Source organism: Channa argus, chromosome 20 (genome assembly GCF_033026475.1).
Source record: "Channa argus isolate prfri chromosome 20, Channa argus male v1.0, whole genome shotgun sequence".
Classification (NCBI taxonomy): Eukaryota; Metazoa; Chordata; class Actinopteri; order Anabantiformes; family Channidae; genus Channa; species Channa argus.
In genome coordinates, this window is record NC_090216.1 from 16,028,793 (window position 1) to 16,043,816 (window position 15,024).

The 15,024-nt window shown below is 41.7% G+C and overlaps 3 protein-coding genes and 1 long non-coding RNA gene across 4 annotated transcripts; 1 reads left to right on the forward strand and 3 right to left on the reverse strand.

Annotated features, from left to right (window-relative positions):
• Window positions 1-42: 42 nt before the first annotated feature.
• Window positions 43-6,171, reverse strand: zgc:194990 (uncharacterized protein LOC568410 homolog). The gene is made up of 10 exons (XM_067488204.1): window positions 5,972-6,171; window positions 4,326-4,417; window positions 4,137-4,235; window positions 3,949-4,056; window positions 2,619-2,777; window positions 2,208-2,360; window positions 1,989-2,040; window positions 1,720-1,746; window positions 1,429-1,455; window positions 43-1,340 (listed from the first exon to the last, which is right to left on the reverse strand). Exons 2-10 carry the CDS (start codon window positions 4,386-4,388, stop codon window positions 781-783), a joined length of 1,248 nt encoding a protein of 415 aa, XP_067344305.1. The 5' UTR covers window positions 4,389-4,417; window positions 5,972-6,171; the 3' UTR covers window positions 43-780.
• A 79-nt stretch (window positions 6,172-6,250) lies between these two features.
• LOC137105693 (uncharacterized) lies at window positions 6,251-7,875 on the reverse strand. Its single transcript, XR_010911847.1, has 2 exons — window positions 7,266-7,875; window positions 6,251-7,133 (listed from the first exon to the last, which is right to left on the reverse strand). It is a non-coding gene; the product is annotated as an uncharacterized lncRNA (long non-coding RNA).
• Window positions 7,876-8,133: 258 nt separating this feature from the next.
• Window positions 8,134-13,188, forward strand: si:ch211-250n8.1 (uncharacterized). The gene is made up of 16 exons (XM_067488203.1): window positions 8,134-8,562; window positions 8,884-8,991; window positions 9,259-9,334; window positions 9,468-9,624; window positions 9,764-9,809; window positions 9,936-9,994; window positions 10,166-10,201; window positions 10,370-10,422; window positions 10,513-10,645; window positions 11,351-11,565; window positions 11,647-11,692; window positions 11,793-11,858; window positions 11,970-12,029; window positions 12,148-12,233; window positions 12,395-12,489; window positions 12,566-13,188. Exons 1-16 carry the CDS (start codon window positions 8,526-8,528, stop codon window positions 12,598-12,600), a joined length of 1,308 nt encoding a protein of 435 aa, XP_067344304.1. The 5' UTR covers window positions 8,134-8,525; the 3' UTR covers window positions 12,601-13,188.
• Window positions 12,683-14,791, reverse strand: LOC137105692 (histone H3.3A). Its single transcript, XM_067488210.1, has 4 exons — window positions 14,651-14,791; window positions 13,749-13,886; window positions 13,498-13,651; window positions 12,683-13,413 (listed from the first exon to the last, which is right to left on the reverse strand). The coding sequence occupies exons 2-4, from the start codon at window positions 13,874-13,876 to the stop codon at window positions 13,285-13,287; spliced, it is 411 nt and encodes a 136-aa protein (XP_067344311.1). The 5' UTR covers window positions 13,877-13,886; window positions 14,651-14,791; the 3' UTR covers window positions 12,683-13,284.
• Between the last annotated feature and the right edge of the window lie 233 nt (window positions 14,792-15,024).

Genomic DNA, 15,024 nt, shown 5'->3' on the forward strand with positions numbered 1-15,024 from the left:
AATTTGTCCAAACCATGTGTTACCACTAAAGACAAGAAGGAGCACTGATAGTTCATTTATTGATGTTTGGGGGGGGGGAAAAAAACATCTACTGCACTTTAAACAAAATCAGCTGCAAAAACAAGCACATGCCTGACAAATGTTTACAGGAAGCTTGAGACAAAGAAGCAAACAGAGTGAAAATTAAGACTTCACATGCATCAAACCACTCCATAATTATGCTGCCCGTGCGTTTCTGTAGCAGGCCCTTATCAGCTGCACTGAGGCTCTAAATAGCTGGTTGCACATCCTTTCACAGTGCCTTCATGCTTTTATTTGTCAGTTTAGTTCAAATGTTTTGTTTTGTCAAGACTAATGTATAAATAAAATATAGCCATTGTAGCATGAAACCTTGCAAGTAGCATGTTTTTTATGTTTACACTCTAAATTAAATATGTATCATTTTTATGGGCTTCAAACATGGGATTCAAACATTTGGATTAAAGCTCAGTATAAAAAGAACAACATTCTTATTCACCTAAAAATATTTTTTGAAGTTTTGAACTGACAGCGTTAAAAACAAATCTTAAAAATCAGACTCTATATTTTCATGAAGGCAGAGTAACAGAAGGTGTCATTCAGAATGATGGTGGTTCTTGTTCATGATCTCACAAGGAAACCTGCAGAAAAATTCCAGAACCAGCACAAAAGATTGAAAATCACTAAATAATGAACCATAATAAAAGCACAGTCTGTGGGCTGCTAAAGGATCAGGGTTGAACAGTTGTGTGTTTCTGCAGTTCAGTTCCAGAGGCAGGGCCCAGGGCAGAGGCATGGTTGTCTGACATCTGCAGGCCTGATCACAAGGTCTTTGACCACCTCCACAGTCCCAAACACAGGGTACAGTTCCTCATTGAACTTTTGGTTGAATGTGTAGAGGTGTGAGCGCTTCTCCACATCATAAAAGGACAGCTGGCCCTGCTCATAGTCCAGGTACACCCCAACTTTCCTGGGCACTAAACTCTGGGGCAGCAGGGTGGCAGGCACCGTCATAGCTTTCAGGTCTGTGCCCCTCTCCAGACGCAGGGTCAGGTAGCCGGTATCTGTGTTGAGCGAGCGGAAGCCCCGCCTCACTGCTGACGCCTTAGCTACACCCAGCCGCCAGTCTCGCTCACCCACCTCCACCTCCCAGTAGTGGCGTCCGGAGGTGTAACCCTGCTGGCCTGCAGCACACCACCAGCCGTCAAAGCGCTGCTGGCACCGCGGGGCGTCACGGCGCTCCAGACCACACCGCATACGCTTTTCATCACTCGAGATAAGCAGGTCTGGGTTGGCTGAGTCTGAGTCCAGAGTGACATCCTCTGTGGAAGGACAGAACAGGACAGAAAGGTGACAAAAACCAATACTGGAATATGATGAAGAATCTTACTTTCCAAAATGTTTTCATACCTGCTGCATCACAAATCCAATTCCACACTAAAAAGAAAAATAAGATTCTTTAAAATTGTCATAATGAATATTATTTATGAACATTGACCATAGTCATCATGAAAGGGGCAATTTCACAACCGTTACCTTCAGCTTTATTAACGTTTAACCATCTTTCAGCTCATTGTTTTGTTTTTATAGTTTGCAGCTTCACTTTCATTCCTCAAATCAGCATTAGACTGACACAGCAGCACCTTTACTCTAATAAACAGATCTGATAAACCCATTGCACAGTATCACACAGACACTTACCGCTGTGGGGGATGTAGCGTACAGTGTCTGAAAAAAAGCAATACGGTTAATAACTGTATGTACAACTATGCATTTAAGAGTTTTATTCATATGCCAAATCATTCTACCTGCTCCTTTAACCAAATGTTGACACTGAATAGTTCTACATGAATAATATAATCAGTAGTAACTCTTTTTAAAAGTTATATTTACTAGCAGAGTTTGGTTAATATCTTAAAGTAACACTTTCCAAAGCGGATGAGCAGGTGAGATGATGAAGCTGCACTTACCAATCCTCTGGCTCCTCTGCTTTCTTACCAGCCATTGCTTGGTCACATCTTCCTACACACACACACACACACACACACACACACAGAAATTAGCATGGCTGGCTTTTGTGTAACATAACATAATGCTTCACATGCTTCCAACTTGACAGCATAATTTCTCGTGTTGTATTTCTTTTAAAACTTAGTTTACTTAGTCGAATCCACTAAAGATATCAACACCTTAATGGAACTATAAGCATTCAGCACGGCCAGCATGACGAGCTCCATGGCTGGGAGCAGGTTTGGAAGACGGCCCCTTTTCCACTGGAACTCCAGGTCATCCAGCATCATGAGCACGGGCTCCCCTGGCCACACAGTGGGCGGGAAATAAGACTGTAAAGAGGCAAGAATTGAAGGAGATGCTTAGGGGCTCAAAGGGGCCGCAAAAAACAGCAATGGAAGGGGGTTCTAAACACACATCCGGGATAATACAAGTATGACAGGATTGATTGGCAAGGGCAGGGATTAGTTTAATCATCTTTATCAGATATAAGGAAGAAACTGGGTCAGACTTTAATCACCAGCCAGATACCTAGTGACCAGAGGAAAATGCTGACACACATTATCTTCATCGTCCTGCATTGTAGTCACCTGAGTTCTACTTTTAATCTCCCGCATCCAGTCCATGATGACCCTTTTGTGAGGTCCCATGTCACACTCCCCGCCTGCCTCCAGCATGCAGAGAAGATGACCCTTCCAGTCTTTCTTCTCTGGCTTTTCATACTGGTAGTCAGATGATATGATCCTTGGCTGTATAGGAAATGTCAGATGTAACCATGTGAGAGACATTTAGGCAACAAGCTGGAAGCTGGCAGTTCCCAGTCCACAATTATTGGAACACCAAGGCTGATTCATTTGTGTTTGCTGTGCATGGAAGACATTTGGGTTTAAGATCACAAGAGGGATACAAGCACAAACGTTCAGAAATTGAGCTTTTATTTAATTGTATTTACATGTAGATATAGGAAACAATAGAGAGAACAACAACTTGCCATAATTATCTAGTCCAAAGGGAACAGACAATAAATATTTGTTTGCAAATCCCAAGTTTACAATAAGCCATCTTCAGTTGTTTGTTTTAGGGTGTTTTCTCCCTCCTGTCTCCTCTTCAGCAGTTAGATATACTGTACGTTGAGTTGGGTTAAGGTCTGACTCAGTCAGTCCAAAACCTTTCACTTTTTCCTTCTGAGGAAGTCGTTTGCTGTGAGAATCATTTGGATCATTGTCTTGATGCACGAGCTTAAATGGTTTGGATCATGACTGAAGTCTTTTTTTAGTCCTTACATCACTTTAGTGGAGGTTAGTCATGGTTTCATCAGTCTCCCACTCTCTTCCATCTTTTCTAGTTTGGATCTGGTGGTATGCGGCCTAATGGCTCATGAAGTTTTCTTTAAATGCTTGATTGTGATACCTCCCCCTGCGCTGTTGTTTTTAGTTGTGTTAGCTTTTCTCCTGCACAGCTTTCTGGTTGGTTTTCAGGGTTAATTTATCTTCTATTTAACAAGAAATGCAATATTCATAGGTAGAGCCTAAAGGTTACATGCAGGAGTTGGCATTAAGAAAACAATTTTTGAACATCAACCTCAGACAGTATTCCTGAGTGACAAGAGATCACGTTCCAATACTTTTGGAAAATAAATGTGGGTGATCTGATAGGTGCTATATTGTTTAAATGGATATGGATGTAAATAGCTTTAAATAAAAATTGAGATTATAAACATTCTTCTGATCTTCATTCTTCCAAAAAACCCAAATTGTTGTAGCCATCCTACTCACTTTTTCATGTGTCTTCCCAGAGTAGACATGTTAGTATCTTTTCATCTTAGACCAGAACTTGTTTAGTTTACAGGAAACACAAAAACGAATCAGCCCAGCTGCTCCAATGCTGTAGGGGGAAGTGTCATGTCACTTGTGTACTGACCTGTACTCTCTCCTCTACCACAGCAGCCCATTCCACGATGAAATCACGACACAGACTGGCTGGCCATAGGTCTTCGCTGGTCCAGATGTGGCTGAGGATGTTGGACCTCTGGAGTAAAGAAGCATTTAAATGGGGGGGGGTCTGTGGCTCTGTGTGACAGCAGGACATGAGAGAGGAGCAGAGCTTACCTGGCAAATTTTGTTGAGTTCTCGAGCTAATTCCATTATAAATAACTGGCTTTCCACAAGTGGCTCCTTCTTCTCGAGTTTTACTCGTTTACGAGACTCCTGAAGGAAAAATATGATGTGAAGCACATTTTGTAGAGAGAGCTGTAGACTTTTAGCACTTGCAGCAAATCTAATATCGCATACACATACCTTGAGCCGGATTTTGAGCTTTTTAGCAGGCTCAATAAGAAACTGCAGGCAGTCCTTCATCATGCTGGCAGCTGGAGAACAAAGCCGGTGCCCTGTGGTACAACAATAATAATAATAAGCTATAGTGCAGGGGGTTCAACTCTGTCAAGTGCTGGAGCTGAACTGCCGCTGACTGGGCTCTTGTTGCCCACACATATCCATGAGAGTGCAGAAATCAGTGATTTATGAGAGGTGGCAAAGGGGTATATGTTTTTAGAGAGAGAGAGAGAGAAGCACTGCAGAAGTTTCATCGCAGCTCTGCACTCAAAGTCCACTGAGAGCTCTTTATTAAGGGCTCTGAGCTATCAATGGGTGAGGGGGAAGACGAAAGAAAAGAGGACCCACACATAGAGGAGTGAAAAGACACTGCCCACGCACTCCACACACACACACACAAAAAAAAGATTAAGAAAACGCACAGTAACAGGATTTCCTGATGTATGCGTGGGTTGAAGCATTTGAATCACGGCCTCAAGATGGGAAATTTCTTTCCAAAGAGATCTGAGGCAGCAGCGCAGAGCACTTTTTAAAACACTGCGGAGGGTGCGGGGGATTGTTGGACCAGTTTGCTGTTGATTCAGCAGTCCACCCCTGCACAGCAGCTTAAAGCACTGAGGGGATTTGCTGTTTCTGTGATGTAGGGGTGGCAGCTGTGCCAAAAGGATCGTGGTATTGATGTTCCAAGGACCAAAGACGATACATACTACTAGGAGACTGAGGATATTGGCAAAACCTGCACAAAACAAAAATGACTAAAAGTTTCCATTTTTTTGCACGTAACATCAGAATGAACATCTTCGTTATTGTTTGTAGGTGTTTCCTCCAAGGGTTTTCTCCGTAATGATCAGCGGCTACAATCTGACTGTGAATACACCAATAAATACAACTGGATTCCCATAAAGGAACAAATCAATGTCTAAAACAGTCTGTGGCTTCCTGAGGCCATGACGTGCTAAGAAGGAAAAAGACATACAGAGCTGTGCCACTGAGCCTGTTAACTGACTAAATCTGCGGAGACCGTCTGGGTATTTTCTGAAAACCTTTCAACATAAATAAAGGGGGCATGTAAGCCCCCCAGCAGGACCTGCCTATCAAACAGTGAGGAGCTGTGTTTACATCTCGACTCCTGGTTAGACAGAGGGTGTATTTTTGGCAGTGAAGGCAGAGAAAGTGTAGGTGGCAGAGGAGCTGTTTGTGACGGAGAGGAGCTAGAAGATTAGAAGAAATCCAGGATTACCACCGGAGCCATTGCTGCACGGACCTAGGTAGAGACTTTCTATATTAGGAGTGAAGGATCACAGCCTGCCTTAAAGTCAGCATCAAAACAAATAGACCCACTGTGCCCAACAGGACATGGCTTATAATATTATTCCACTGAGCGATAGATCCATCGTCTACATTATCCACAGACACGCTGTCATTTTGAAATGCTAATGCAAATTAGTCACTAGAAGTAAAGAGAGACAACACCTGCTCGCGTGCACGTTTACCGAAGACAACAAGCACTGTCAGGCAGCCTCACTGTTTTCAGTTAATTCTGCAGCCGCCCAGTTCAACCCGGTTTCTTCCATTTATATTGAGCTTTCGGTAAAGAACTGAAGTCTGACCTTGTTCTGCGAGAATGTTCCCCTCTGTAGATAACTTTGTGAGGCTCCTCTAGCAGCTTCTCTCCTCCGCTCTTCTCCTTCGCAATCAAGGCTTCATCAGGATCCACATAACTGCGGCACGAGACAAGGCGCGCGCTCCTGACTCCCACCCTGCACGGAGGTGCATTTCGACGCACGAGCCGCCAGAGGTCGACACCACATCTTGCTCCGGCCCAAGCTCCACAAGTCTGACAGAAGTCCACAAAAAAATCGTGAAAAATGGAGTAGGATGGCTAAAACAATTGTTGAAGAGTTTTATTTTATTTTACAAAGACTTGTAGCCGATAATAAAACGTGTTATTTCAAACATGAACTTCAGAACAGCATCGTTCTGTATACAATAAGGACAGACAACATAGAATACTGTGTAACCATCAGGTTAGCTGGTTTAACAAGATTGCAGAAACAATCCACTTTTGTTTTTAGGTCTCTCTCAAAAAATGTGTACACAATAATAAAATACATAATACACACATATTTTCAGAACAAAGTAACTTCTAAAAACAAAGAAATTATTTAGTGTGAGCTCTCTTTGCACCTACACATCTTAAATTCATTTTGATAGACTGTCTAAATAAGTAGTCACCTGATATTTATTATTATTTTTATTTTTTTGTCCTTTCGTCTTATCTCTTCTTCGGTTTTTATGCTGGAGGCCCTTCCTGACTCCACCCTCCCCAATTTCTACCGGGCTTGGACCGGCACCGTACAGCTGGGGAGGGGAACATCACCACAGGTAGAAACGCAGCCCCAAAGCATGACAGACCCTCCACCATGATTCACCAAAGGCTGCATGGCTCATTCTTCCACCACTCTCTAAATCTTCTTTCCGCACATTTCCAACTTCAATTCATCGGTCCATAATAATGTTTTCCACTGATCTTCACTCAGGTCTTTGTGAGCTCATTAACTTCTCAGCTTTTCACCCTGTTCCCTTCTGAAAACGTGCTTTCTTGGCTGCTCTCCCTCCACAAAGGCCAGTCCTGATCAAGTCTCTTTGGGCTGTGGAAGGTTCAAATTGAGCTGAAGATTCCAGTTGCTGAGCCAGGTCCTTGTCAGACCTCTTCCAGTCTCTATGAGAATCATCTTGACGGATCTAAATAGTTTTCTTGGTCTTCCGATCCTATTTTAGACAAAAAGAGTTCAAGACATGTTAAGTACAAGGGAAGGACTGCACAAAACATATTACTTAAATCAAACTTGTGAAAAATAGCAGGCCGTGGGCATCTACTGCTCACACTCTGGAGGATGTTACCTGCTCGTCTCTGTCCAATACATACAAATGTCCTGTCCTCAGTCACATTAGTCACCCGAACGCTTATAGCCTGTATCACAACGAGCTAGTTTTAGCTTTAGCCGTTAGCTAACAACACCCAATACACCGAAGATATGCTGATATCGCTAGCATGCTAACGCGCTAATTAACATTATGGCCTTCAAAAACTGCAGGGAATTAGTACAATATTACAAACGTATGTACATTTTGCAAACTGCAGAAATATCTAAACGTTACGAACGGATTTACACACAGCGCTGATACATTGTGCCGATGCGGTCTCTGCTCTGACCAACCTGCAGCTTCACTCTGCGGTGTTGCTACTGCAACTCGGATGGAAACAGAGTAAATCGGTACTTACACCTGCCTGGACTATAAATCTGGCATCAGCAAAGAAACTAATCTGCCACAAAAACAGGTTCAAACTGATCATCTAAGAGCTTAACTCAAAACCAAGTGATTTAAACTCTTTCATGGAGTTTTTGAAACTCACCAAACCCAATTCTATCAAAGTAAAGTAAATATTGATTACTGGTAACTACAATAAATAAAATAAATTCGTTTTTGTTTATTTTTACATAATAAATACACGTACTATGTGCTTCACCAATGAAGGGCGTTTGCAGTAGAATCTATGTATCTAACATTTTTATAGAAGAACTATAGGGTCGGAGGTTCGCTCATCCCGACCACATATCAAAGGGTCTCTGGGCAAGACAGCTGTGCAGTGCCGGTCCCAGACAGGTAGAAATCGGCGAGGGTTGACAGTCAGAAGGACATCTGGTGTAAAAACTCCCTAAACTGGAAAGGAACAGAATAATGTGATTTTTTTTTTTTTTAAAATACGGTGTTAACATGTTTCCAATATTTCTAGTCATGTTTTAATTAAAATAAATATATATGGTCATCATAGATTACTTATACAAATAATCTAATGAAAGTGAGACCTTTGCACAGTTCTCTATATAATTGCTTTTCAGTCATATGGAAGGTGTCACGCCCTTTACCCCTTGCCGGCGATACTGTTTTGATAAAATATCTTTGTTTCTAATGAATACTAATAATAATCAATCAAACTGCTTCCGTTCCCGCTGTCCGCCCATGTCACGTCCTTGGATATAGAGGAATGGGAAGGTGTCTCGGTATGTTGGCTTGGCCATACGGAAGTGTGATCGTAGGGCGTCTCGCTGTGGCAGAAGGCTCCGTGCGTCAGCCACTGATCACAGCTGGTCCCTCGACATGGCACCCAAAGACCCTCTACTCGGAACTCTTAAAGGTACGCATCAATAACTGGGGCATGAAATTTTGATTGTTGCATTACTGTTTCAGTTTCGGGAGCAGCTGGTTGCACGGTCCAATTCTTGCGCGCTTGCTCACCAAAATGTACGTTTCTGGCTGGACAATTTCGGTTTTATTTCTGTCGCGGGCGTCCACAAAAAAATTGTTTTTGCACAAATGTCATATGCCAGGCTTTTTATCTTCTGCGCTACCTTGTATATTGTTAATGTCCAATGGCGGTGACCACACAGGTTGCATGGAAAACTGCTCTTCTGACCACTGCCATGCAAACCGACGCATGTTTTGTTTTTCCTCCCAGTATGTGTCCTCAACCTGCAGTCAGATGAAGAGCCGGTGACAGATGCAAACCCTCACCTCGCCTCCTGTTGTGAGCTGATTGAGCTGGTCCTCAGAAAGGGGCTACAACGTCAGTACCCACCGCAAACATACACAATTTCAAACATTTAACTATATTTCTGAGAGCAAGTAGCTATAATGCAACCTTGTAGATTCAACAATTATAGTTAATCTCCATGCATATTTTTTAAATGATTTTTCCCTCTTAACAATGTTTGCAATTATTGTTTAAAATGATATTTAGAGGTAGAATTTGATGTGAATTTGTAATAAATTTCCTGAAACAGTACATGCAAAATGCATGTTTGCAGTGGGTGTTTGCTTTCTCTCTCTCTAGAGCCAGTTCTCAGTCTGGTACACAGAGACTACTGGCAGTGTTTTGAACAGCTTCCCCATCAAGATGCCTGTGGCAGGTAACACCTTGCTTAGTTTACCTGATAGGAAGTGTAACGTTTTTCACATTGTTCTAACAAGACTCTAAAACAAATTAAAACCATGTATCTCCATTCCCACACCTGTTATCTTTGCTGATGTGCGTGCGTGTAGGTTGTCTGCTCTGTCCTTGGCAGTGGAGCAGACCAGAGTTTGCAGAAAGCTGCTCTCAGCACAGGGCAGAGGCCGCTACCTACTCAGACTGGCCCTGAGTCGTAAGGCCTTGCCACTGTTCATCACACACATGCTGCACACACCCAGAGTCCTGGAGGTCAGATAAATTGACAAGATGCATTTGTTCTACTGCAGGATATTTACAGATTGATGCTTCTTTCAGATGTTGCCCATGAGCTCTAGTGTTGCCCGTATTGGTTTCTTTCATAAACTAAAACCGTTTTCCTCCCCTCTAGTGGTACAGCCCGGTAATATCAATTCTCAGGAATGAGGAATTTGTGGGTGAGGCTTTATATTTGATCTGATTGTTTCCACTAAATACACAAAGCTGAGAAAATTCTTGCCATTATTACTGCCATTCTAACATCAACAACAGGCTTTAAAGGGGCACTATTCATTCTCTTCCAGAGCCTTTCATGTCATTGCTGCTGGTCCTCTCTCACATGGAATTTAAACTGGACATGGAGGTCAGAGCAACTGGCTGAATATGCTAAGAAAGCTGTAAATGTTCTGTGTATCCATTTTTACTATTTCCAAGCCATACAAGAAAACATTCCAGAATATTAAACATACTATTTCAAATCACTTCATATTCAAACAACTATACACTAACAACCACCTCTGGTCTCTCAAGACAGAATTGTAGCTTTCTGGATGAGAGCTGGATCCTACCAGTAAGTAACAAAGACCATACTATAGAAATGTATTGCCACTTCCCAACCATATCATTATGACTTTTGTGATAGCAATGGAAATTTGAAGACATATGGAAATAAATGGACATAGGAGTGAGATAACAGCTGACTAAAAGAGACCTTCTGTTAATTTTTTTTTTTTTTTAGGTGTATGAAATATATGAAGTAGTGCCTTGTCGGGAAGTCGGGATGGTGTTGAGGTATGCAGCTTCCACACTACAAAAAATATTCTCATTCCACCGAGCATGTCTGCTGTACAACTGAATCGCCTCCCTGTGTCTGTGTCTAAGGTATCTCAATGGACGCGTCTTTGTCCTTGACCTGAAGCCTGGTGGTCAGGCTGATGCTGACAAGTTTATCTGCCCCGGTGACATAATTGATGAGATCAACGGCACCTCGTTGAGGAATTCCAGATGTGGACAGGTGGGTGTGCAGTGGTGAATATAAAGTAACAACCAATGACTTTGGTAAGATGGATCATGGCAGAGTACAAAAGACATTTTTCCTAGCAGAAATATTCAGATTAAAATATAGCACTAGATGATCCATTCCCTTTCTATTAGAACTGAAACAGATATTCTGCTATGGGGTGAACGATTTACCAACAGAGGATGTTAAACGGGACACATCTTGTGAGAAACCAACATGCACAGTATTATAGACATTGTTATGTTTACATTGAAAGGTAAAAGAATGAATACCAAAACACAGAAAATGTTTAATAAGTGATAAACTTGAAGGTTCCCAGAAATTCAAGTGCGGATGCTCTTAAAATTATCATGTATCTCCCTCCCAGGCGTGAAAACATCACCAAGTAAATATGATTTGACATTTATCCTGTAAATAAATAGGCATAACAAATGATTTTTTTAAATTTTTTATGGTTTGGGATTAATTTACAACCGTTTGATTAAATAAATCCAACAAAAGATAATAAAAATAAGTAAGTGTGTAGGTGTTTCCAAACTTTGTTTGTCCCAGATTCTTCTGTTACTTCAGAGAAGAGAAGTTAAATCTGATACAATTCCAATTTTATGCTTTCATTTCAATTTTATGCTTTCATCTTGTTACAAGCGAGTGAAGGTCGTAGCACAAGAAAGTTAGAATATATTTTTTCCATTTTCCCAGGCCGGTGTGGTTCTGTCCCAGCTGAGGGGCTGCCCTCTATCCATTCGTGTTCTGCGATGGAGGGCTCATGATGGAACGGTGTATCGGCCCCTCATCAAACTCCTGCGGGTGCTGAGAACAGAGAACCCCACGCTCCAGCTTGGTTCTGCTACTTCCCAAATGTCAGCCACTAAAGATCAGAGGCCATCCCCATCCCAATGTCTCAAAGAAGGAAGGCAAGTTGTCTATTTAGGATAAACAACATTTTACCAGGTTAACCCTTCACATAAAGACACTTACCCATCTCTCCTCAACAGGATTGTGTACATTGTGCAATTCTTGGGAAAAGCAAACATTGGGATGGTAAATAACAGCTTGTTTTCACAAGTGAATTTATACTGAAATTTGTGTATACTTGTGCTTGTCTCTCCCATAAGATGTATATCTGTTTACTCTTGCTTAGTTTGGAGGCAAGGAGGTCCTGCAGCAAGCAATTCCACTAGTGTTGGAGAAAAACCTGCCTAGTAAGGTAATGACTGAACTCCAATTTTAAGAGTAAACTGGCCCTAAGGAATGTTAAGATTATATGAATATGTATGCTAATATAACATGCATTCAATCAATGCATATTGTCTTGCAGGAAGTGCTCTTAGATATGAAGGAAACACATCTGACTTGCACAGACAGAAACAGTAAACTTGTAAGTGTCAGCATTAATATTTGGTGTGTAGCTGTTGTTTTGCTTAGCAATCATTAAATTTCTCTACCTCTATACAACGCTCCACTGCAATGCCATTGTTTTTTTTTTCTCAAAACAGGAGCTATTTGAGCATCACTATCCAGAGATTTCATGTGTAGGGAGATATGGCCAACCAGACTATACAGTGTTTGCCTTCTGTGTGGCGTAAGTCTCAAAGTCACATACACCCTATGTGCAGTTAATTTTGCCATTGGGCCAAGAAAACTACTCATATCCCCTTCATAGAGACCTGTTATACATCAACCCTGGTTTTGTCACTGGCTATATACAGTTTCAGCCAAGCATATAATTGCTTGTGTTCACAGAGACTCCCCGGAAACCCCTCAGTCTACAGGCTTCTGCTGTGTCGCACTCAGAGCCAGCACCATCAAGGAGTGTGAAGAAGTTGTCTGCCGTATTGGTGAGACAGCTTCTATAAAATCCTATAGATACTTACTAGATTTCCAGAGATCTAATGCTCGTTTTTCCTCTTACAGCTACCGGTTTCAAGCATACAGAGTGGTTTGTATGACAAACTAAGGCTCTTGTTAAAAGGTGTTATAAATAAATGTGTATCACACTTTGTCTGCATTTTAAGCAACTACAATACACAATTTTCTACTCATAAAGACCTTTAATAGAAAGACATGACAATTTCATAAATAGTATTAAATGTAGCTGCCAAGATTTTATGTTGGAAAACATGTAAAAAGTAGTCCAGAAAAATATAGAGGGGTCTGCCAAGCTCCTCCTCACAGAGTGTAGAGCTTCCACCGTGGTAGTCAACAGCCCTGGCACTGCAGTGAGACTTGCCGAGCAAGGTGTGCTGGCATTTTGTTGCAAGTGGTAAATGGATGAGCAAACCTGGACCCCATTGGAAGATGTGAAGAATTCATCCTCAAATCAAGAGTTTCATCCCCTGTAGGAGCCTGATACCCACACAAAACTTGAGGGTGGTATGATGGTTACAAACAGTAATGAGCTTTGATTTAATGTTAATTCATACTCCACTACATTTCCAGCTACCTAAAGAGTAATCAGGCTGGTGGAATGGTTGCTGCATTGTCTGAATCTAAAATACAATACAAAATTCAAAAGAAAACTTATATAAAAAAAGAAATATCCCCAAAATAAAAATGTCCAAAAAAATTGTTAGGAACGATAAATAGAATCATTTGTCTTGGCAATGCTACCATGACCCTGTTGAAGCCATGGCTTAGGCCCTCTCTCCCCTTATCCTACGGGCCAGCTGGATGTCTTTGGGCATGATGGTGACGCGTTTGGCGTGGATGGCGCACAGGTTGGTATCCTCAAAGAGACCCACCAGATAAGCCTCACTAGCCTCCTGTTAAGAAAAATGCAGAGAATCATTAGTTCGAATGTGCAGCCCCACTCATGCTACACTACAGAACTTTCAGTCATTACTCACCTGTAGCGCACCAATGGCAGCACTCTGAAAGCGCAGATCAGTCTTGAAATCCTGGGCAATTTCTCTCACCAGACGTTGGAAGGGTAGTTTGCGGATGAGCAGCTCAGTTGACTTCTGATAACGACGGATCTCCCTCAGAGCCACAGTTCCAGGCCTACATACAATATTTTATTAGGTCAAATTTTACTATTATAAATAGGATCATATTGATAGTCTCTATAGAACTGAAGTATTGCAAATATTACCAGTACCTGTAACGATGGGGTTTCTTTACTCCTCCTGTGGATGGTGCACTCTTCCTAGCTGCCTTGGTAGCCAGCTGTTTCCTCGGCGCCTTTCCGCCTGTGGATTTACGGGCAGTCTGCTTTGTACGGGCCATCTCGTGGTTGCTATAAAATAAAAGCGGATGACGCTATAATTGCACTTTCAGTCATAATCTAAAAACAACGCTATACCATTAGCTTGTCAAGCTAACAGGACAGTCTAGCATACAATGTAATACAGCGTTAGCTCCCCTCCCCCAGGTTGTAGCCATTGGGAGGCGGCGTGTGTTCGCCAGTTTGTGACTAAACCCGTTTAACTACCAACAAGGCCTAAAATAATAATCGCCGTCAAAGTTAGTCAACGTTGATCTAAGGTTTAATTCACATTCAAGGTGAAACCATCATTTTACTCAGCGTTTTAACGTTACACAACCACAGAGCAGTGCATCAAAACACTGAACGTTACCAGTCTGGCGACACTGCCTTTGCTTTTGTACTTCGCCATTTTCAGATTGTCGTTTCACACAAACGACACTGCCTCGACTCAGCTACGCCAACAATCGCTTGTGGGTGATTTACTTAAGCCAAATACTTTCTCCGTATAAAATAAGGCCCAAATAAACACAGACAGTTAAGCCTGACCTTGTTTAAAATGTCTAGTTTCACTTAAGTGAATTAGTCTTGACTTTCGGCAGAATCGTCAACGCAACGTTCCTAGGTCCCATTGTTCTATTTATAGCTAACGTTGAAGCTATTTTGGCAATTCGACATGTTAACTTGCTTCCCAATAAGTAACTTTACCTGTAGAGAGAAACGCGATTCCCAGATAAATATCGCGGTAGTGTAAATAAATTACTTTAATACACGATCTTAAAGGAAATCGGATTTACCTTTACGATAGCGGTTGATATGAAGTCGCCAACACCTCCTTCCTCGACACCACTGAAAACGGTTAACTCTAACTGGGGGGGAAATGATGTCGCGAATTAATACTTTCTTGTGACGTAATGCTTTTAAACTGGTATGCGCTCATTGGTTTACTACCAAAGCGACATATATTTCAGCCAATAACATGCCTCACACAAACATGCAAACATGAACGATTCTACTCACCGTAATGATATCCCAATCTTTATTATTATTATTATTATTATTATAACTACCTTGGCATCCTTTCAGCTAGAAACACAGTTCAAAGGACATTATTGCTTGTACACGGGTTTTTAATATCTTTTATATTTTTTAAGATTTTTATACTTTTATA

What these genes read in the sequence shown, in the direction of transcription:
- si:ch211-250n8.1 (XM_067488203.1), top strand. Translation starts at nt 8,526, where the DNA reads ATGGCACCCAAAGACCCTCTACTCGGAACTCTTAAAG. An exon ending in TCTACTCGGAACTCTTAAAG is followed by an intron (nt 8,563 to 8,883) that starts GTACGCATCAAT and finishes TTTTCCTCCCAG; the next exon opens with TATGTGTCCTCAACCTGCAG. An exon ending in CAGACAGAAACAGTAAACTT is followed by an intron (nt 12,030 to 12,147) that starts GTAAGTGTCAGC and finishes TTCTCAAAACAG; the next exon opens with GAGCTATTTGAGCATCACTA.
- LOC137105692 (XM_067488210.1), bottom strand. Translation starts at nt 13,876, where the DNA reads ATGGCCCGTACAAAGCAGACTGCCCGTAAATCCACAGGCGGAAAGGCG. An exon ending in AAGAAACCCCATCGTTACAG is followed by an intron (nt 13,652 to 13,748) that starts GTACTGGTAATA and finishes TATTGTATGTAG; the next exon opens with GCCTGGAACTGTGGCTCTGA. An exon ending in CTGCCATTGGTGCGCTACAG is followed by an intron (nt 13,414 to 13,497) that starts GTGAGTAATGAC and finishes TTTTCTTAACAG; the next exon opens with GAGGCTAGTGAGGCTTATCT.
- zgc:194990 (XM_067488204.1), bottom strand. Translation starts at nt 4,388, where the DNA reads ATGATGAAGGACTGCCTGCAGTTTCTTATTGAGCCTGCTAAAAAGCTC. An exon ending in AACTCAACAAAATTTGCCAG is followed by an intron (nt 4,057 to 4,136) that starts GTAAGCTCTGCT and finishes TCTTTACTCCAG; the next exon opens with AGGTCCAACATCCTCAGCCA. An exon ending in ATGCTTATAGTTCCATTAAG is followed by an intron (nt 2,041 to 2,207) that starts GTGTTGATATCT and finishes GTGTGTGTGTAG; the next exon opens with GAAGATGTGACCAAGCAATG.